Below are 21,227 nucleotides of genomic sequence, written 5' to 3' on the forward strand. Positions count from 1 at the left end.
ATTTGATGACTCAATGATTCGATGATTTGATGATTCGATGATTCTCAGCTCCAGACCCGTGGGGCGATATCTGAATGGTGCGAGGGGCAGGGGCCGCATCAGGCGGCCGGGCTGGCAGCCGCGCCGTCCCGGTGCCTGTTCTGTGGCACATGGCACCAGGTCGTGTCCAGGAACCGTGCAGGTTTCCGGTGGCTGCACAGGCGTTGTCAGCCGTTTTTGCAGAGGTGTCGCTTGCCGGAGGTGCTGAGAACCCTTAATCCCAAGGCAACCAGGGATGAGTGTTGGTGCCATCACCATGGCAGTGATGCCGCGGACACCCGACCCGCTCGCCCTCCGGCGGGTCTGGGCCCCTGGTCCTTGTGCAGCCCCGGCCGCACCAGCCCGCACTGGGGACAAGGGTGGCCCTGGGGACACGGCGGGGCCGGGCAGAGGCATGGCTGGTGACATGGAGCCTGGCACGGGCGGCCCAAGGGGGATCGTGTCCCTGCCTCACCGCAGGGACGGGCAGGAGGGACCTCGCGCCCATGATCACGCAGCCCGGTGTGCTGCGCTGAGCCAAACTGGGCCAAACTGGGCTGTGCTGGGCCGTGCGGGGCTGTTCTGCTGCTACGCCTGCCGACGCTGTTTTGGTTTTGCTTTCCCGGGCGCCGTGCCCAGAGGCGGGGGACGGGTCCGGTTCCAGTAATTAGCGGTAACGTGTGGCTGCAATTCCCGCGAACGCCTTCAACTCGCCGTACGCGGTTTCACCAAAGCATCTCAGCTACGCAGCGGGACCAGGAGCGACCGGCTCGGGCGCCTCTCCCTGCCCGTGGGCGGCCACGGCCGGGCTGGAGGTGGCTGCTGGCTGTGGTGACACTGCTGGCCGCGGTGACACTGCTGGCCGCGGTGACGGCCCCGCTGTGCCAGCCGAGCCCGCGGAGCCGCTGGCTGCGGGCAGGGAAAGCCCCGAGGCGCAGGCACCTGGCCGCGGTCGCTGGTGCTGCAGGAGCCGTCCCGCGGTGGGACACCCCCGTGGGGGCTGGTGGGGACGGCTGAGCCAGCCGGGTGTCACGGGGGACGCTGCGGGGGGGACACCGGGGATGGGGCTGGGCTGGCAGAGCCCAGCGAGGGGTCCCGGATGAGGGGTCCCACAGGAATGATCCCAGAGGAGGGGACTCACTGTCCTCACTGTGCGGTGCTGTCACCGTGCGATGCCGTCACCAGGCCCGGTGGCTGCCCTCTGGCCATGGCAAACGGTGCTGCCGCCCACCAGGACACACCGTCTGACACCCCCAGCGCAGCCCCCGGCATGGGGCAGCCCCTGGTGTCACCGGCTGCGTGTCCTCTCTGCACCGTGTCCGTCTGTCCCAGCTGCGGGCAGCCTGGGCCCACGGACCCCTGAGGTCCAGCCCCTGCCCCAAGGGCGCAGCCCCACGGTGCCGGGGGCTCCAGGGGCTCCAGGGCCCGGAGCGGCACCGGTGGGACAGCAGCAGCAGCAGGAGGAGGTCAGGCCGGCTCAGGTGCCATCACCGCGCTGCCCGTCCCTCCGGGCACGTCCCCAGGACAGACCGTGCCAGCACCGGCCCGGACGCTGAGCGCAGCGCCAGGAGATGCCAGCTGGGGCTCCGCAGCCCAACGCGCCGCACATGCCACATGGTGAACGCCAGCGCTTGCACACATGGGCACGGCTGCCGTGCAAGTGCTTCTGCACACACTGTGCTTGGACGTGTCGGACACAGCCCGGAGCAGAGCGGGTGTGACGGCAGGGACCCGTGCCGCTCTGGAGCCGCCGGCCCTGCCGGCCTCCGTACCCACCATGCCACCGCACGGTGCCACTGCCGCCATCCCCGCCACACCACTGCCTCTGTCCCTACCGCGACACTGCCTCTGTCCCCACTGTGACACTGCCTCTGTCCCCACCGTGACACTGCCACCATCCCCACCACACTACTGCGTCTGTCCCCACTGTGACACTGCCACCATCCCCGCCACGCCACTGCCTCTGTCCCCACCGTGACACTGCCACCATCCCCACCACACTATTGCATCTGTCCCCACCGTGACACTGCCTCTGTCCCCACTGTGCCACTGCTTCTGTCCCCATGGCGTCCTGACCCCGTGCCCGGTGGTGGTTTGCACGGGTCAGGATGAGCCCCGGAGGGTGCTGGGCTGTGTGCTGGTGCGCGGCTCCGTGGGTGCAGGGTGGGGACAGTCCCGCTCCCGGGTTCCCACAGCGGGACGAGCGCTGGGGCGATTGGGCAACAGGGCGGCACCCGCTGCCTCCCCGTCCCTGCGGTGGGGCCGGTGGCTCCGGGGTGGCTGCTCCGCGGTGGGGCGGCACGGCCACAGGGCCAAGAGCCCACCCGTGATGGTGCCCGTTTGCGGCTGAGGCTCCACCTGGGCCCCCGCTGCCCCCGGAGTCCTCCTGCGGCAAAGCGCCGTGCCGGCAGCCGCGGGCGCCCTGTGCCAGCCCAGCCAGGGCTGTGAGCCACGGCGGCTCTGCCGGGCCTCCCCTGCACCGCGTCTCCCTGGGGACGGTGCAGCGTCACCGGGACCTGTGTCCGTACCCCGGTGCTGCGTGTCCGTGTGTCTGTCCTTCACGTCACCCCATCCCCGCGGTGAAGCCGCATCCCCAGGGTGCGCGCAGCTGTGCAAACATTGTGCAAACACTTTGTGTGTGCGTCCTGGCCACCCCGCGCCTGTTGTCGGTGCTTCCCAAGCCAGCGCCACCGCCCGGGGCTGCGATGCGGCTGACACAGGCCGGTGGTGCCGGTGGTGCCGGGTGTGTTCCCTGGCTGGGAGTGGTGGGTGAGATTTCTCTCGGGAATGTGCAACGCAACCGGTGTCGGCCGCCCCAGCCTGTGCCAGCAGCACCGCCGGACCCTCCCGGGACGTGTCGGTGGATGCTCGGCCCGCGGAGCGCAGGGGGCTCAGCGCTGCTCTCGGTGGTGCCGGCGGTGCCGGTGGTGCCAGCGGTGAGGGGCCCCGGCCCCGCGCTGGGCGTTCAGGCTCCTCGGTGCGGGGACGTGTCCCGGCACAGACTCGCTGGCATCTCCAGGCTGTCCCCCCCGGCTGCTGTGCCGTGCGGGGTTTGTTCAGAGGTGCCACGAGTGGGGGGACGGCTTAGGGGACAGAGGTGGGGAAACGGGACTGAGAGCCGCAGGCAGGGCCGGAGGGGACATGGAGGCGCCGGGACACAGCCGGGCCTTGGGGTGTCAGACCCCGGCCCCAGTACCGGGGGAGCTGGACTCCCCGAGACGGGAGGGGCTGGTCAGGGCCCGGCTGCTGTGACACTGGGGACAGTCCCCGAGCGCGAGGTGTCCCCCTCCTGGAGCGGGGAACAGCTGGGGTGCCAGATGTGTGTCCTGGTGTGGGACGGGCCAGGCGGGCGGGTGGCTGCTGGGCAGGGACCGCGGGGACGTTCCCGGCGTCCTCAGGGCTGCAGGTGGCAGAGGGGCAGCCAGCACGGGGGGACGGGGACCTGGCACCTCCTGGCGCTGCCGCCGTGGGCGTGGGGCACGGCCGGAATCTCAGCAGCGCTTTCCTCGGAAAGGAGGCACCGTGGCACGCTGCCCGCTGGCACCACCGCACTGCCCCAGGCTCGCCCGCCGCGGCGCCGGGCGGCTCTGCCGGCGGCACCCAGCGCGGCACACCCAGCAGAGCCCGGCCACCGCGCACCGCCGAGCCAGGCCGCGTGTGTGCCAGCCCTGCCCGTGCCACATCCCCCCGCACCGCCCAGCCCACAGCCCCTCATCCCGACAGCGCGGGGACGGACAGACGAACAGACAGACAGACAGAGTGCAGCGAGCCCCGGGTGCTCATAGAAAACCAAACCTACTCTTTCTGGCGGCCGGCGGGGCCGTGCCCGGCCGGGGTTACATTCAGCGCTACTGCTGCCCGGTTAGCGGGTGACGGAACATGCGGCAGCCGGGGGGTCCCGCTGCCGCGGGGGCTGCTGGCGGGGGGGCGAGGGACCCCCCGCCCGTGGCACCGCTCCCTGCCGGGGCGGCTGTGCCAGGGCCCCGCGCACACCGAAGGCCCGAGGGGAGGGGTAGCACCAGAATCAGGGCTCTGCACCCGGCGAGGGGCCCAGCACCCGGGTACCAATCCAGCCACCTCCCCGGCACAGGCGGCAGGACGGGGATGGGGGGACCCCCCGCCAGCAGTGCTGAGTGCCGGGGGCACCGCGGGAGCCGGTGCTGGGGGGGCCAGGCTGGGGCTGATCCCACCCCTGCGGGTGCTCCGGGCGCTCGGCGGGGGCAGCGGGAGGGGGACGGGGCTGCGCCAGCCAGAGCCGGGGGGCTCGCTGTGTCGGGGGTACTTGCATATCCAGCGGGGCCGAGCCCGCAGGGTCGGGGACAGACAGACGGACAGCTCGGCGCTCGGCTCCGGGCTGGAGACCGCGGGGCCGGCAGCTTCGCCATCATCCAGCCGCGGGGCCGCCGGCAAGGAGAGTCCTGAGTGGGGTGGCCGCGGTGCCGGGCGCGGGGCGGGCGGGGTCAGCGGCAGGGGCTGCGGCGCTCCGGGGGGGACCCTTCGGGTGGCTCTGCGAGGACACGGGGGCGCTGGAGCCGCCTGCCCTCTGGCACCGGTGCTCTGGGGCGGGGGACAGCCCCACGGCCCAGCGCCACACGGTCACAGCCCCATGGCCCCATAGCAGGCTCCGGGGGGGCAGGGACCCCCCAGCCCTCACCTGGGGGTGCCACAGCCGCGCTCTCCTCGGCCGCAGTGAACTGCAGCTCCGCGCCGTCGGGCAGCAGGGACCCGCGGGAGCGGGGACACCGGTCACCGGAGCGCGTCCTCCGCAGCACCGACTGGGGAGGGAGAGGGTCAGCGCCCGCGGGGGGGCCGGAGCCACGGGGGGGCCCGGTGCTCACCTTCCTGGCCAGGGGGCTGCTGGGCGCCGAGGCGCTGCTGTAGAGGCTGAGGCTGGAGCTGGAGCGGCTGGGGGACAGCGCTTTGGAGGAGGCGGCCGACGGGTTCCCCGCGCACTTGCCGGCGGCCCCGAAGGCGTCGGGGGACAAGTACTTCTCGTTGATCTTCAGGTTGGTCCTTCCCTTCACTGGCGACAGCAGAGACTTGAGTGGGGGGTCCCGCGGCCCCGGGGGGTGCGAGACCCTGGGGGCACCACGGACCCGCTCGGCACCGCGGTGCCACGGGCGGCCCGTGCCCGGCGCGGGACCCCCGCACCCACCTCTGCAGGGGTCGTTCTTCACCAGGAACTCGTCCAGCGCGATCCAGCCCCCCCCGACCCGCACCATCAGGGTGCTGCGCAGGATCCGCACCATCCGCAGCTGCTGCGACTCCCCGAACTGCGGGCAGGGGGTGTCAGGGCAGGGGGGGCCAGGGGATGGGGAGGGGGAGCCGGAGCAGGTACCAGCACCCGGATGTCCCTGTCACCAGCCCAGCGGTCCCCGGTGGCCCCTCTGTCCCCGCCAGCGCCGCCCTCCCCGCTGCGCCACCGCAGCGGCTGCACCCAGGGACCCCACGGGACACGGGGACGTGTCCCCAACCGTTGTGAAGGGTCTGGGCCAGGAGCCCCCGCACCCGGGGAGCTGCGGGGCAGCTTCACGGTGCAGGGTGGGAGTGCAGCCAGGACCCCAGGCGGGGTCCGGCACTCACCCGGTACCGGTTGGCGCTGATCTGCTCCACCTGGAAGCGCTTGGCGCAGTTGCACTGGGCCACTTGCCTGTTCACCTGGGGAGGGCAGGTTGGGCTCAGCCCCACGGCGGGACCCCCCGCCCAGCCCCACGGACCCCCCGTACCTCATCCTGGATCTGGTCGGCGTCGGCGGTTCGGCGCAGCGGGTCCCGGTTGGGGTGCAGGGCGCTGACAAACTCGTAGTAGTCGATGAAGCCGTCGCCGTTCATGTCGAAGATGTTGGCCACAGCCGTCATCTCCAGGACGTTGGTGGGGAACTCTGGAGGGACAGGGACCCTCAGCCCCCCCGCCAGCGTCGGCACCAACCCCCGGTGCCCTGAGCAGAGCCCGTTTCCCTCGGGTGCCGGCACCCCCAGCCTCGCTCCCCAGGCCCCGGAGGGGACACCCCTGGTGCTCACTGGAGGAGAGGACGCTCTCGATGAACTCGCGCTGGCTGATGCGCCCGTCCTGGTCGCGGTCGATGCCGCGGAACACGTCCAGGACGCGCGACTTCATCTGGCTGATCCACTGCATGTAGCGCTTCCTCCACACCCCGAAGTCGAAGTGAGCGAACTCCTCCAGCTCGGGAGGCACAGGGGGGTTAACGCACCGCAGGACACCCCGACCTCAGCCTAGCGACGCGGTGCCACGCCGGAGCCACGCTGGGGCTCAGCCCCGCGGCCGCATCCTGTCCCAGCCCCGACGCTGCTGTGCTGGCACAGGGGTCTCTGCCAGGGCCCCCGGCAAGGGGACACGTGGGGACCCCCGGCACCCCGCTCCATCCCGCCGACCCCTGGGGCCGTCCCCATCCGTGTCCCACCCCGGGGCAGAAGGCGCGAGGAGCCCCCGCGCCGCGGGCCGCCAGCCGTCCCTACCTCGCGCAGGCGCCGCAGGGCCGTCTCCAGCCGGTACTGCCGGTCCAGCGCCAGCAGCCAGAGCTGCTGCCAGCGGTGCAGGAGCTGCGCCATCAGCGGGGTCTGGGGCTCCAGCCCCCCGAGCGGCACCGCCGGCGCGCCCTGCGCCTTCCCGGTGCTGCGGCGCCCTGCAGCGCCAAGACGGGGGTGAGGGCAGGGCCGCGGCGCCAGGGCGCGGCGCGGGGGCGACGGGGCCCTTACGTGTGGCCAGCCGGCGGGCGGCCGGCGTGCCCAGCTCCAGCTTGGGCTTGCAGCTCTTGGTGACCTGCTCCACGTCGGGCTGCTTGCGGTTCAGCTCCTCCATGAACACCTGCGCGGAGCAGGGTGCTGAGCACCCGCCAGCCGCACCAGCAGGTTCCCGGCACGGCCGGGCAGGGGCTGGAGCCGGGAGTGCAGACCCCGCTCCCTGGGACCCTCCCGCACCACCAACCCTTAGAACCACCCAATCATTCTGGCTGGAAGAGAGAGACCCTCAAGGTCATTGATCCAACCATAACCCACCCCTGGCACTGCCCCCTGTCCTGAGAACCTCGTGTCCGTCTGTCCAGCCCTCCAGGGCTGGTGACTCCAGCACTGCCCTGGGCAGCCTGTTCAATGCCCCACAGCCCTTTGGGGAAGAAATTGTTCCCACATCCAACCTCAACCTCCCCTGGCGCAACTTGAGGCCATTTCCTCGTGCCCCTGCAGCAGAGCCCGCACTGTGGGGCTGTAGCTGCTGGTGTGTGGAAGCTGCTGCTGCATCGGCTGCACCCACGGCCTCAGCGCCCAAACCCTGGGGGGCTGAGCGCAGCCAGGGCCGGGCAGGATGGGGTCCTGGCACGGCCCGGGCAGGGGAGCTGGCGCGGGGTCTCACCGCGTGCTGGGCACTCAGCTCCTCCAGCTGCTCGGCCTCCTCGGGCAGCGGCTCCTGGTCCCGCAGGCTCAGCGCCTCCTCGGCCGCCGCGATCCAGTCCAGCAGCTGCGCCGTCTCCTCCCGCTCGGCCGCCAGCCGGGATGCCTGCGCCTGCAGCCGCTCGCCCTGCTGCTGCGCCCAGCTCTGCACCTGCGGCACGGCACGGCGCGGCTGGGCCAGGGGCACGGCCAGGGGGCACGGCCGGGGGGCACGGCCGGGGCATGGGCTGGGGGGACATGGGGCTGGTGGGGGACACAGGGCTGGTGGGGGACACAGGGCTGGTGGGGACATGGGGATGATTGGGGACACCAGGCTGGTGGCTTTGCTGCGGACCACAGGGCTGCAGAGGGTCACAGGGCCGGCAGGGACACGGGGCTGGTGGCGACACAAGGCTGGTGGGGGACACAAGGCTGGTGGGTGACATGAGGCTGGTGGGGACACTGGGATGATGGGGGACACAGGGCTGGTGGCTTTGCTGTGGACCCCGGGGCTGCAGAGGGACACAGGGCCGGCAGGGAAACAGGGCTGGTGGGGGACACGGGGCTGGTGGGGACACGGGGCTGGTGGGGGACACGGGGCTGGTGGGGACACGGGGCTGGTGGGGACACGGGGCCGGTGGCTTTGCTGTGGACCCCGGCATCTGCGGGGTCAGCGCTTTGTGGGGGATGAGTCTCTGCATGAGGAGGCAGGGCCCCCCTTCCATGGGGTCAGCACACAGACCCCCCGGCCAGCAGCAGGGACGTGGGGCAGGGACGTGGGGCAGGAACATGGGGCGCCATGGCCCACCCGTGACCACAGGGCAGGAGCGAGGCCCCACGGCACAGCTGGGCAGGGGTCACAGCTCTGCCCCACGTGCCGCGGGGCTCCTGGCCGCGGCTGCCAGCGCTCTGAGCGCCAGGGACCCCTGCGGCAGCGGCTGAACACGCCGGTACCGGGTCTGCGCCGCGGTGGCCGTGCGGCCGCCCTCGCTGTGGCTGAGCCGCGGCCTCACCATGCGGGGCCGGGAGGGCTCCCCGCGGGCAGAGGGATCCCGGAGCAGCTCCAGACCAGACACCGATGGTATCTGCTCGCTACGGGCTTTGTGCAGGCGGGCAAGGGACGGGTCGGACCCGTCAGACCCGTTCGGGAGAGCCGGGCACGGGGTCGGGATGGGGATCCCGGGGACTCCCTGCTCGGCATCTGCCAGCTCACGGCTGTGGAATGAACCACCACCGGCACGGTGGGACTGCGGAGGCCCCGGCTGAGCCCGGTGCGCCCCGGCATGGGGACAGGGCTGGGAGCGCGGGGGTGGCCGGGGCGGCGCCTCCCGGCGGGTCGGGACGGGCAGGTCTGCGCGGGAGCCACGGCCGCTGCTCGCCGCGGGTCACCGGCACGACGAGCCCAGCTGTGCCGCTCAGGGACGGACCAGTGGCCCCAGCACTGGGCAGGGACAGGACAAGTGTCCCCAGCACCGGGCAGGGATGGGCCCGTGTCCCCAGCTTCTCATGCTGCACTGATCAGGGACAGGGCGAGTGTCCCCAGCACCGGGCAGGGATGGGGTGAGTGTCCCCGGCTCCCCGCACTGTGCTGGTCAAGGATGGGATGAGTGTCCCCAGCACTGGTCAGGGATGGGATGAGTGTCCCCAGCACCGGGCAGGGACGGGGTGAGTGTCCCTGGCTCCCCGCACTGTGCTGGTTAAAGATGGGATGAATGTCCCCATGTCCTCACACTGCCCCGCTCAGGGACGGGGTGAGTGTCCCTGGCTCCTCGCACTGTGCTGGTTAAAGATGGGATGAATGTCCCCAGGTCCTCACACTGCCCCGCTCAGGGACGGGGTGAGTGTCCCCTGGTCCCCGCACTGTGCTGGTTAAAGATGGGATGAATGTCCCCATGTCCTCACACTGCCCCGCTCAGGGACGGGGTGAGTGTCCCTGGCTCCTCGCACTGTGCTGGTTAAAGATGGGATGAATGTCCCCAGGTCCTCACACTGCCCCGCTCAGGGACGGGGTGAGTGTCCCCTGGTCCCCGCACTGTGCTGGTCAAGGATGGGATGAGTGTCCCTGGGTCCTCACACTGCCCCGCTCAGGGACGGGGTGAGTGTCCCCGGCTCCCCGCACTGTGCTGGTCAGGAGTGCTGCGCCAAAGCCGCGGGGACACACTCGTCCTCTGCTCCAGCCCGCGGAGGGACAGAGAGGGGACGGCCGGCTCACCTCCTGGAAGCGGCTCTTGGCAACCGTGACCCAGGACTTGATGGTGATGACGGAGTCGGGGTGGCAGGTGGACAGGATCTCCTCCCCCAGCGAGGTGATGCACTCCAGCTCCAGCTGCTGGCACTGCAGGCACTTCAGCAGCTCCTGGGGGCGAGCGCAGAGCGTGGGACGGAGGGGGCTCACCAGGGCACCCCTGCACCCCTGCACCCCCTGCACCCCCAGCGCTGCGGGACCGGCCTGCGCCCAGCGGGCGTGCGGGGAGGACGCTGGGGGTGAGCACGGCGCTGACACGGGGGGCTTGGGACCCCAAACTCGCTCAGGGTGCCTGGGCCACGTCTTAGAATCACAGAATCCTTTGGGCTGGAAAAGCCCCTCCAGATCACCGAGTCCAACCATAACCCACCCCGGCACTGCCCCTGTCCTCAGAACCTCGTGTCCGTCTGTCCAGCCCTCCAGGGCTGGTGGCTCCAGCACTGCCCTGGGCAGCCTGTTCAATGCCCCACAGCCCTTTGGGGAAGAAATTGTTCCCACATCCACCCTCAACCTCCCCTGGCGCAACTTGAGGCCGTTTCCTTACTAATCTCCCCAGGTCCCTCAGCCACTCCCCATTTGTGCTCCTGGTGTGACGGGACCCCACATCCCACGTCTCGGCGTGGGGCGCCCCACACCCCGGCAGGGTCCGCTGGGCCGGGTGATCCCATCAACAGGATGTCCTGGGACAAGGATGGAGCCACCCGGGAGGCAGGGACAGCGGGGACAGCAGGGACAGTGGGGACAGGGGGGCCGGGCACGGACCTGCAGCTGGCTCTGGCACTCCTGCACCGCCAGCTCCTCCTCGGGGAACACGCCGTACTTGAGGGTTTTCTCCGACTCGGAGAGGCGGCCCAGGAAGGCGTGAACCAGGGTGTGAAACTCCTCAGCCTGCCAGGGACCACGGGGACCCGCTCAGCACGCGGCACAGCGCCCGAGCCCCAGGACCCAGCACCGAGCCCCAGGACCCGGCCCCGAGCCCCAGGACCCGGCACTGAGCCCCAGGACCCGGCACTGAGCCCCTGCCAGCCCCAAGCCCCAGGACCCAGCCCCGAGCCCCAGGACCCGGCCCTGAGCTCCGGGACCCGGCACTGAGCCCCAGGACCCGGCACCGAGCCCCAGGACCCGGCACTGAGCCCCAGGACCCAGCACTGAGCCCCTGCCAGCCCCGAGCCCCAGGACCCGGCACCGAGCCCAGGACCCAGCACTGAGCCCCAGGACCCGGCACTGAGCCCCTGCCAGCCCCGAGCCCCAGGACCCAGCCCCGAGCCCCAGGACCCGGCACTGAGCCCCAGGACCCGGCACCGAGCCCCAGGACCCGGCACCGAGCCCCTGCCAGCCCCCGAGTCTGGCAGGGGGATGAGGGACACGGGGGATGAGGGACACGGGGGATGAGGGACACGGGGGATGAGGACATGGGGGGTGAGGGACACGGGGCTGCTCCTCAGCCCAGCTGGAGACCCGGGACGCGGTTTCCCGGAACCCCCAGTCCCTCCCCAGGGAGGTGACCCCGGGCAGCACCGCAACACGTGCACACCCACAGCAGCGCCAGCGCCACCGGCCTGGCAGCCGCCACGGCACCTTGCCACACGGCCACACACAGCCCCACACACCACAGCCCCACACAGAGCCCTGCAATACACAGCAACATGCACAGAGCCCTGGCAGCCCACACAGCACCCCATAACACAGCCCTGGGCACCCCACAACGCAACCACACACAGCTCTGGGTACCTCACACAGCACCCCACACTGCGGCACCCCACACTGCAGCCACACACAGCCCTGGGTACCCTGCACAGCACCCCACACTGCAGCACCCCACACTGCAGCCACACACAGCCCTGGGTACCCCACACAGCACCCCACACTGCAGCACCCCACACTGCAGCCACACACAGCCCTGGGTACCCCACACTGCAGAACCCCACACTGCAGCACCCCACACTGCAGCCACACACAGCCCTGGGTACCCCACACAGCACCCCACACTGCAACACCCCACACTGCAGCCACACAGTCCCGGGCACCCCGCACTGCAGCACCCCACACTGAGGCACCCCACACTGCAGCCACACACCCCCGGGCACCCCACACTGCAGCACCCCACACTGCAGCACCCCACACTGCAGCTACACACAGCTCTGGGTACCCTGCACAGCACCCCACACTGCAGCACCCCACACTGCAGCCACACACAGCCCTGGGTACCCCACACAGCACCCCACACTGCAGCACCTCACACTGCAGAACCCCACACTGCAGCACCCCACACTGTAGCACCCCACACTGCAGCCACACACAGCCCTGGGTACCCCAAACAGCACCCCACACTGCGGCACCCCACACTGCGGCACCCCACACTGCAGCCACACACAGCCCTGGGTACCCCACACTGCAGCACCCCACACTGCAACACCCCACACTGCAGCACCCCACACTGCAGCACCCCACACTGCAGCCACACACAGCCCTGGGTGCCCCACACTGCGGCACCCCACACTGCAGCCACACACAGCCCTGGGTGCCCCACACTGCGGCACCCCACACTGCAGCACCCCACACTGCAGCATCCCACACTGCAGCCACCCCGAGCCATGCCCGGCGCCGCGGACCTGGCGCAGCGCCGCCTCCAGCCGCGCCTGCTTGCCCACGGAGAGGCGGCAGACCAGCTCCCAGCGCGCGCTCAGCTCCTCCATCTGCCGCTGCAGCCACTGCGAGTCCACGCTGCTGCTGCCGCGCGTCAGGTCCCGCACCGAGCGCTTCAGCATCTTGATGCAGCTGGCGCGCTTGCCCAGCTCCTTCTGGAACACCTGCGGACGGGGGCGTGGGGGCGGTGTTGGGGGCCAACACCTTTCCTGGACCCCCCGCGTGCGCCCCAGGGCCCCGTGTGTCCCAGCACTGACCCGGGACGGGGAGCGCGGGGACGGGGAGCGCGGGGGACAGGGAGCGGGGGCTGCTCTGGCGGACACAGCCCCACCGGCTGTCTCCCCCCGTTATTCAGCTTGGTAGGGTCAGAAACTGATGGTAGAGGGCAAACTGCCACCAACAAAGCCACTGAAACCAATGGGGGGGAATCTGCTTATTTTCAGGTTGTCCACAACTTCAGAACAGCCGGAGTTAAAAACAAACACCAACACCTCAGGATACTGAAAGGACAGATTCCCCAGGCTGCCGCAATGGAGGAACCGCGGCTGTGACACCGGCTGGGACCGCGGCGACACCGGGGTGAATCCAGGGCAGGAGACCGGGACGGGGGTGGCACGGCTGGGGCTCCCCGGGGCCACACACGGCAGGGACAACCCCACGTCACTGGGACACCCACCTGGTGCTGGGGACACCCATGTGGTGCTGGGGACACCCACGTGGTGCTGGGGACACCCACCTCATGCTGGGGACACCCACGTGGTGCTGGGACACCCACGTGGTGCTGGGGACACCCACCTGGCGCTGGGGACACCCATCTCATGCTGGGGACACCCATCTCATGCTGGGGACACCCATGTGGTGCTGGGGACATACACCTCATGCTGGGGACACCCACCTGGCGCTGGGGACACCCACGTGGTGCTGGGGACATCCACCTCATGCTGGGGACACCCACGTGGTGCTGGGGACACCCACCTGGCGCTGGGGACACGCACCTTGTGCTTGTCCATGAGGTCGCTGACCAGGTCGCGGTCGCCCCCGACAGGCACGTCCTCGCTGAGCTGCGGCTCGGCGCGGTACAGCCAGTCCATCAGCGCCTGCAGCGCGTCCGTGAACTTGCCCGAGAACAGCAGGTTCTCCTCCAGCTTGTGCTGCCTGCGGGGAACGGCGCGGGCAGTGCCGGCGGCGCCGCGGTGCCGCGGCTCAGCCCCACGGCGCGGGAACGGCCGCCCAGCGCGGCTGGACGTGCCCGGCTCGTGGCAGCGGCAAACCCGGGCTGCACCGGGGAGCTGGGCAGGGGGTCCCAGTACAGGGAGCGGGATCAGAGAATCATCAAACTGTGTTGGTTGGAAGAGCCCCTCAACATCACCGATCCAACCATAACCCCCCGGCACTGCCCCTGTCCTGAGAACCCCACGTCCGTCTGTCCAACCCTCCAGGGCTGGTGACTCCAGCACTGCCCTGGGCAGCCTGTTCAATGCCCCACAGCCCTTTGGGGAAGAAATTGTTCCCACATCCAACCTCAACCTCCTTCTCCAGCCCCTCACCAGCTCCGCTCCCTTCTCTCCACTCGCTCCAGCACCTCAAGCTCGCTCTTGGCCTGAGGGGCCCAAAACTGCCCCCAGGGTTCACAGTTTGGCCTCCCCAGGTCCCAGCACAGGGACGGTCACTGCCCTGGGCCTGCTGGCCACCCCAGTGCTGGTACCAGCCAGGATGCTGGTGGCCTTTTTGGCCACCTGGGCGCACGCTGGCTCATGTTCAGCCAAGGATGCCCAAGGATGAAGGGCAATTCCATGACCCCTGCCTGGGTCCCGCATGGCAAGCGGGGGATAAGTAACCCACACCACCCCATCCCATCCATCCCATCCCATCCCATCCCATCCATCCCATCCCATCCCATCCATCCTATCCCATCCCACCCCATCCCATTGCACCCCATCCCATCCATCCCACCACATTCCATCCCACCCCATCCCATCCCACCACATCCCATCCATCCCACCACATTCCATTCCACATCCCATCCCATCCTTCCCATCCCATCCCATCCATCCCACCACATCCCATCCCACCCCATCCTTCCCATCCCATCCCACCCCATCCCATCCATCCCACCCCATTCCATCCCACCACATCCCATCCCATCCATCCCATCCCATCCCATCCAACCCACCACATTCCCTCCCACCCCATCCATCCCATCCCACCCCATCCCATCCATCCCATCCCATCCCATCCATCCCATCCCATCCATCCCATCCCACCCCATCCCACCCCATCCCACCCCATCCATCCCATCCCATCCCATCCCATCCATCCCACCACATTCCATCCCACCCCATCCACCCCACCCCATCCGCCCCCCCACCTCTCCACGGCACGGCCGCACAGCGCGTCCCAGCGCTGGCGCAGCTCCCCCAGCAGCTCCTCCAGCGGCTGCAGGTCCTCGGGGAGCCGCGCTCGCTCCCGCAGCGCCCGCCCGCTGCGCAGCGTCGCCTCGTACACCGGCCGCTTGGAGCGCAGAACCTTCTGGAACGCCTGCGGGCAGAGATGCCCGACCCCCCACGCTGGCTGCGGCCCAGGGACTCCGCAGCCCCGGGGCAGCCAGGGGGGCCGATGCCGCGCAGCCAGGGCTCCCCCACCCCCAGATCCCCATTCTGCAGAGATGGACCTGGAAAGGGCGCCGCCACCGCGGCACATCGTGGCACTCGTGTCCCGCCGGGAGCTCGAGCCCCCTCCTGGCCACCCCCAGCTCTGCTCCCCATGGCCAGGCACCCCCTCTGGGACCCCTCTGGCGGGGCCGGGGGCAGCCGCACCTTGTGCTCAGCCAGCTGGCACTTGATCTCGTCCTGGCTGGTGGCCGCGTCCTGCAGCTCGTCCAGGCTCCGCTCCACCTCGTCCATCCAGTCCAGCAGCAGCCGCCGCGACTCGCTGAACTGAAACGCAGGACGGGGTGGGGGGCAGAGCCGGGGGGGTCCTTGTGACCTGAGCCAGGAGCCACAGCAGCCCCGCGACAGAGCTGCACGGCCTGGGGCCACCACAGAGCGAGGGACACGGAGCCACAGCTGGTTTGGGGTGCAGGGACCTCCGAGTGCCACCGGTCCAACCTCAGGGACATTTCACCAGCTCAGGGTGCTCAGAGCCCCATCCAGCTCTGGGATGTCTCAAGGATGGTTCATCCACCACCTCTCTGGGAACCTGGGCCAGGCTCTCACCACCCTCAGGGTAAAACATTCTGATATCCAGCTTGAATGTCCCTCTTTTAGTTCAAACCATCACCCCTTGTCCTGTCACAACAGGCCCTGCTGAACAGTCTGTCCCCATCTTTCTTATCAGCCCCTTTTAATTACAGAATTGTTTTGGTTGGAAGAGACCTTCAAGATCATTGAGTCCAACTGTTCCCCCACCCCGGCACTGCCCCGTGTCCTGAGAACCTCGTGTCCGTCTGTCCAGCCCTCCAGGGCTGGTGACTCCAGCACTGCCCTGGGCAGCCTGTTCAATGCCCCACAGTCCTTTGGGGAAGAAATTGTTCCCACATCCACCCTCAACCTCCCCTGGGCAACTTTAGGCCGTTTCCTCTGCTCCTGGCGCTTGTTCCTGGGGAGCAGAGCCCGACCCCCCTGGCTCCAAGCTCCTTTCAGGCAGTTCAGAGATCAGAAGGTCTCCCCTCAGCTCCTGTTCTCCAGCTGAACCCCCAGGTCCCTCAGTCTCCATCACACTTGTGCTCCAGCCCCTCACCAGCTCCGCTCCCTTCTCTCCACTCGCTCCAGCACCTCAAGCCCTTTTTAAGTGCAGAATGGCCACAATAAGGTCTCCGAGCCACGGGTGAGCGCGGCACAGTCCCCGTTCACCGCCACACCCCCCCACGCCGGCACGGCTCCCGCGCCGCCATGTCCCTGTCACCACGCACCTGCTTGGCGCGCCGCCGGGCCTCCTCCAGCGCGGCGCCGCGCTCCCCGGCCTGCTGCAGCAGCCGGCCCAGCCGCTCCCGCGCCGCCAGTACCCGGCTCTGCACCGCGGCCCCGTCCTGCTTCCCGCTGAACTCCTTGAGCCGCGCCGCCGTGGCCTCCAGGCCGCCCAGCTGCTCCCCGCGCGCCGCCGCCTCCTTCACCAGCGCCTGCACACAGCGTGGGGACGGGGACGTGAGGGGTTGGGGATGGGGACATGCGGGGTTGGGGATGGGGACACACAAGGTTGGGGACGGGGACGTGTGGGGTTGGGGACAGGGACACACAGGGTTGGGGACGGGGATGTGAGGGGTTGGGGACAGGGACGTATGGGGCTGGGGACAGGGATGTATGAGGTTGGGGACAGGGACACATGAGGTTGGGGATGGGGACGTGGGGTTGGGGATGAGGATGTGCAGGGTTGGGGACAGGGGCATATGGGGTTGGGGACGGGGACATGTGGGGTTGGGGATGGGGATGTGCAGGGTTGGGGATGGGGACACACAACGTTGGGAACAGGGACACACGGGGTTGGGGACAGGGACACATGGGGCTGGGGATGGGGACATGTGGGGTTGGGGACGGTGATGTGTGGGGTTGGGGACAGGGACACACAACGTTGGGGACAGGGACACACGGGGCTGGGGATGGGGACATGTGGGGTTGGGGACGGTGATGTGTGGGGTTGGGGACAGGGACACACAACGTTGGGGACAGGGACACATGGGGCTGGGGATGGGGACATGTGGGGTTGGGGACGGGGACACACGGGGTTGGGGACAGGGACACACAACGTTGGGGACAGGGACACATGGGGCTGGGGATGGGGACATGTGGGGTTGGGGACGGGGACACACGGGGTTGGGGACAGGGACACACAACGTTGGGGACAGGGACACACGGGGCTGGGGATGGGGACATGTGGGGTTGGGGACGGGGACACACGGGGTTGGGGACAGGGACACACAGGCAGCCCTGGGGCCGCAGTGGAGTCTCCAGGTGCCCCCTCACTCCCAGCGTTGAACTCAATTACATTAACGACTCTATCCGCTATTCCTCAGGAAGTCTGCCCCGCGCTGGCAAACGCGGCTGCGCTGGGGCGCAGCGTGCCAGACCATCCTTTGGCTGCCCATCTGACAGTGGCCGGCCCGGCACGGCACAAACGGCTCCGTGCCGGCTCATGGCTGATGATCCTGAGGGTCTGCTCCAACCTCAAGGGCTCTATGATCCTACATCCCGGGTGTTTTGCTGTGTTTTGCTCTGGTCTCCAGGGGCGGGCGTTTGGCACCTGGGAAGTCCCGGCTCTTCCACGGCGCCGCTCGGCACCGAGGGACCCACAGGTCGCACCGGGGACGCCGGGACCCGGCTCCCACATCTCGCTTTGATTCATTAGCAGCACGTGTACAGCTGGTAAATCGTTTTCTAGAGATACGGTGTCGTGACATGGGATCCTGGGGAAGATTGTGGCTCGGAGCAGCAGCCCCCGTGTGCCAGGTCGCCGTGTCTCCCGGCGTGCGCCAACGCACCGACCTTCATGGCGCTGGCAGGAAAAGGATTCTCTATACTGTCACATATTGTCTATATTGTCTCAGCTGTGGCTGAGAAGACTCGAGGAAAGAAAATCTCCCTCATCTTGGTGGGCGACCACGTGAATTTGGTCAGGACCTGGTCCTGAGCTGGGAGCAAACACTGGGCTGGTTTGACAGTAGAATCATAGAAGAGAATGATAGAACCATTCCAGCTGGAAGAGATCCTCAAGTCCAACCATAACCCACCCCGGCACTGCCCCCTGTCCTGAGAACCTCATGTCCGTCTGTCCAGCCCTCCAGGGCTGGTGACTCCAGCACTGCCCTGGGCAGCCTGTTCAATGCCCCACAGCCCTTTGGGGGAGAAGCTGTTCCCCAGATCCAACCCCAACCCCCCTGGCTTGTCTCCTGCCGTGGTTTCAGATGCCACGAGCCACCGGAGGCTGCAGGAGGGACGTCCCCAGCCCGCGCTGCTGCCACGCGGGACCCTGCGGGCGACCCCGGCCCGTGGATCGGCTCTGGGGGTGCAGGGCGCCCCGGGCAGGACCCCTGGCTGGGAGGATGATGGCCCAGCCCACGCTTGCCTTGTGCTCCTGGAGCTGCGCGGTGACGGTGTCCAGGACGAAGCTGGGCGGCGCGGGGGACGCCAGCAGCTCCTCGGCGTGGGCCACCCAGCGCAGCAGCTCCTGCACGCTGCCGTGGAACTCGGCGGTGACCGTCAGCCCCTCGGCCAGGCGCTCCTGCGGCGGGGGAGCCGTGAGGGTCCCGCAGCGCCCCGGGGCGCCGGGACCCCCCGCCCCGCGCACCTTCCGCTCCTGCGCCTCGGCGCTGACGCTGTCCCACTTGTGCTGCAGGATGCGCAGGCTGTGCTCGGTGCCGCAGGGCCGGCCCGCGCCGCACGCGCCCAGCAGCCGCCGCAGCCGCTCCCGCACGCCAGAGAACGACTCCTGCCTGGCCTCCAGCTCCTTGCACAGCTCCTGCACACAGGGAACCGGGGTCACAGCCCGCAGGGGACTGGAACAGGGACGGGGATGGGGACAGGGATGGGACAGGGATGGGGATGGGCACAGGGATGGGGATGGGAACAGGGACAGGGACGGGGATGGGACAGGGACAGGGATGGGACAGGGATGGGGACGGGGACAGGGATGGGGATGGGAACAGGGACAGGGACGGGACAGGGACAGGGATGGGACAGGGACAGGGATGGGGACAGGGATGGGGATGGGAACAGGGACGAGGACAGGGACAGGGATGGGACAGGGATGGGGATGGGAACGGGGACAGGGACAGGGATGGGGATGGGAACAGGGACGGGGATGGGAACACGGACGGGAACAGGGACGGGAACGGGGACAGGGATGGGGATGGGACAGGGATGGGACAGGGATGGGACAGGGATGGGACAGGGATGGGGACAGGGATGGGGATGGAGGACAGGGACAGGGATGGGACAGGGACAGGGATGGGACAGGGACGGGGATGGGACAGGGACGGGGATGGGACAGGGACGGGGACGGGGACAGGGACATGGATGGAGATGGAGACAGGGATGGGGATGGGAACACGGATGGGGACAGGGATGGGGACGGGGATGGGGACTGGGACAGTGATGGCTCTCGCGCCGTCCCGGGGCAGGACAGCTCTACCGGGTCAGGGAGGGGAGAAAGCAGAGAGGGGTCCTGGCACCTCAGAGGGGCTGATTTGGGACACACGGACACCCCCAAGGGACACTCAGGGATGTCCCCACAGCGGGCGGATCCAGCACAGCCCCCGTGCTCACCAGATGTGCCGCGAGCGTCTCTTTGGTGGTGTCGGGGTGGCCCCAGGCTGGCTTGGAGAAGAAGAGCTGCAGCTCCACCTGCTCCAGCCACTGCAGCAGCTCCGTCATCTCCAGCGTGATGTCCTGCACCTGGGGACGGGGGGCTCAGCACTGGGGGGCTCAGTGATGGGGCTCAGTGATGGGGGGCTCAGTGATGGGGGGTCAGTGCTGGGGGGTCAGTGCTGGGGGGCTCAGCACCGGGGGCTCAGTGCTGGGGGGGCTCAGTGCTGGGGGGGGCTCAGTGCTGGGGGGCTCAGCACTGGTGGCTCAGTGCTGGGGGGCTCAGCACCGGGGGGCTCAGCACCGCGGGGCTCAGTGCTGGGGGCTCAGTGCTGGGGGCTCAGTGCTGGGGGTGTCAGTGCTGGGGGCTCAGCACCAGGCGGCTCAGCACCAGGCGGCTCAGCAGCGGCGGGCTCAGTGCTGAGGGGCTCAGCACCGGGGGGCTCAGCATTGCAGGGCCCAGCGCCACGGCAGCAGCCCCGGCACGCCAGCGCGGCGCCGGTACCTGGCTGAGGTTGTTCTCCAGCTCCAGCTGGCGGCTCTCGGTCTCGCTGCGCACCAGGTCCCAGCGCTGGTTGAGCTGGCGCAGGCTGCGCCGCAGCCCCTCCGCGCTCTCCCCGGGGCTGCACAGCAGCAGCCCCTGCCCGGCCTCGTTCACCGACTCCACCGTGCGCGCGTGGGACATCACGTCGTTGCGCAGCACCTGGGGACGGCGCCGCGGTCACCCCGGGTCGCCCCGCGTCCCCGGCCACGAAAGCCCCTCGCCCCCGCACCCCGGGCACCTCCGCTGCCCAGGTCAGCGCTGGGTTTGCCACACTGGGGACCCCCAGAGCCAGCACCACAGCTCTTGTCCTGAGCGTGGCACGGGGCAGGTGAAGGCACCCAACGCGCGGCGCTGTGGCTGGGACGGGGCACGCGGGAGGCCGGAGCCCCGCACGCCGCAGCCCCCGTGTGCGTCACACCCGAGCGTGCCCGGGCACGGGAAGCAGCGCCGGGTCGGCCGCGGCCTCGGCCGCCTCCCGCAGGCGCGGGGCGGCTCATTCCTTCCGTGCCGGCACCGCGGGAGATGGCGCGTTCGCACGCTGCTCCCCCCCCCGCAGCCTGCCCGCCCGGCTGCTGCCACCGCGGGGCTCCACGGCTGCGCCGGCGGGAGGCACCGAACTGCTCGGGACAGGATTGGGCAGCATGGGATGTGAGCGTGGGACACAGGGTGCAGGTGAGGTGGGACATGGGGCGCACAGGGGGTGGGACACAGGGTGCAGGTGAGGTGGGACATGGGGCGCACAGGGGGTGGGACATGGGGTGCAGGTGAGGTGGGACATGGGGCGCACAGGGGGTGGGACACAGGGTGCAGGCGAGGTGGGACACGGGGTGCACAGGGGCTGGGACACGGGGTGCAGACGAGGTGGGACACAATGCGCAGGCAGAGGGGACATGCAGGGTGGGACACACGTGCAGACGGGGGGACATGCAGGCCCGGGGACACGCAGGCAGGAGGGACATGCAGGCAGGGGAACACACAGGCAGGGGGACATGCAGGCAGGGTGGGACACGCAGGCAGGGGGACACGCAGGCAGGGGGACATGCAGGCAGAGCGGACACACAGGCAGGGGGACACGCAGGCAGAGGGGACATGCA

At 69.5% G+C, this 21,227-nt stretch overlaps 1 protein-coding gene and 1 long non-coding RNA gene across 2 annotated transcripts; both read right to left on the reverse strand.

Annotated features, from left to right (window-relative positions):
* Window positions 1-3,788: 3,788 nt before the first annotated feature.
* On the reverse strand, window positions 3,789-4,791 carry LOC309436261. Its single transcript, XR_014183318.1, has 2 exons — window positions 4,673-4,791; window positions 3,789-4,525 (listed from the first exon to the last, which is right to left on the reverse strand). It is a non-coding gene; the product is annotated as an uncharacterized lncRNA (long non-coding RNA).
* A 61-nt stretch (window positions 4,792-4,852) lies between these two features.
* LOC309436774 (microtubule-actin cross-linking factor 1, isoforms 6/7-like) lies at window positions 4,853-20,121 on the reverse strand (the record flags this gene model as incomplete). Its single annotated transcript, XM_082046257.1, has 20 exons — window positions 20,095-20,121; window positions 19,551-19,679; window positions 18,574-18,744; window positions 18,352-18,507; window positions 16,205-16,411; window positions 15,111-15,230; window positions 14,663-14,832; window positions 13,290-13,698; window positions 12,261-12,458; window positions 10,411-10,536; window positions 9,616-9,759; window positions 7,387-7,575; window positions 6,735-6,843; window positions 6,495-6,661; window positions 6,039-6,201; window positions 5,745-5,899; window positions 5,602-5,676; window positions 5,174-5,291; window positions 4,904-5,041; window positions 4,853-4,860 (listed from the first exon to the last, which is right to left on the reverse strand). Exons 2-20 carry the CDS (start codon window positions 19,656-19,658, stop codon window positions 4,853-4,855), a joined length of 2,931 nt encoding a protein of 976 aa, XP_081902383.1. The 5' UTR covers window positions 19,659-19,679; window positions 20,095-20,121.
* Between the last annotated feature and the right edge of the window lie 1,106 nt (window positions 20,122-21,227).

This window comes from Streptopelia decaocto, assembly GCF_964273445.1.
Source record: "Streptopelia decaocto genome assembly, chromosome: 2".
Lineage (NCBI taxonomy): Eukaryota > Metazoa > Chordata > Aves > Columbiformes > Columbidae > Streptopelia > Streptopelia decaocto.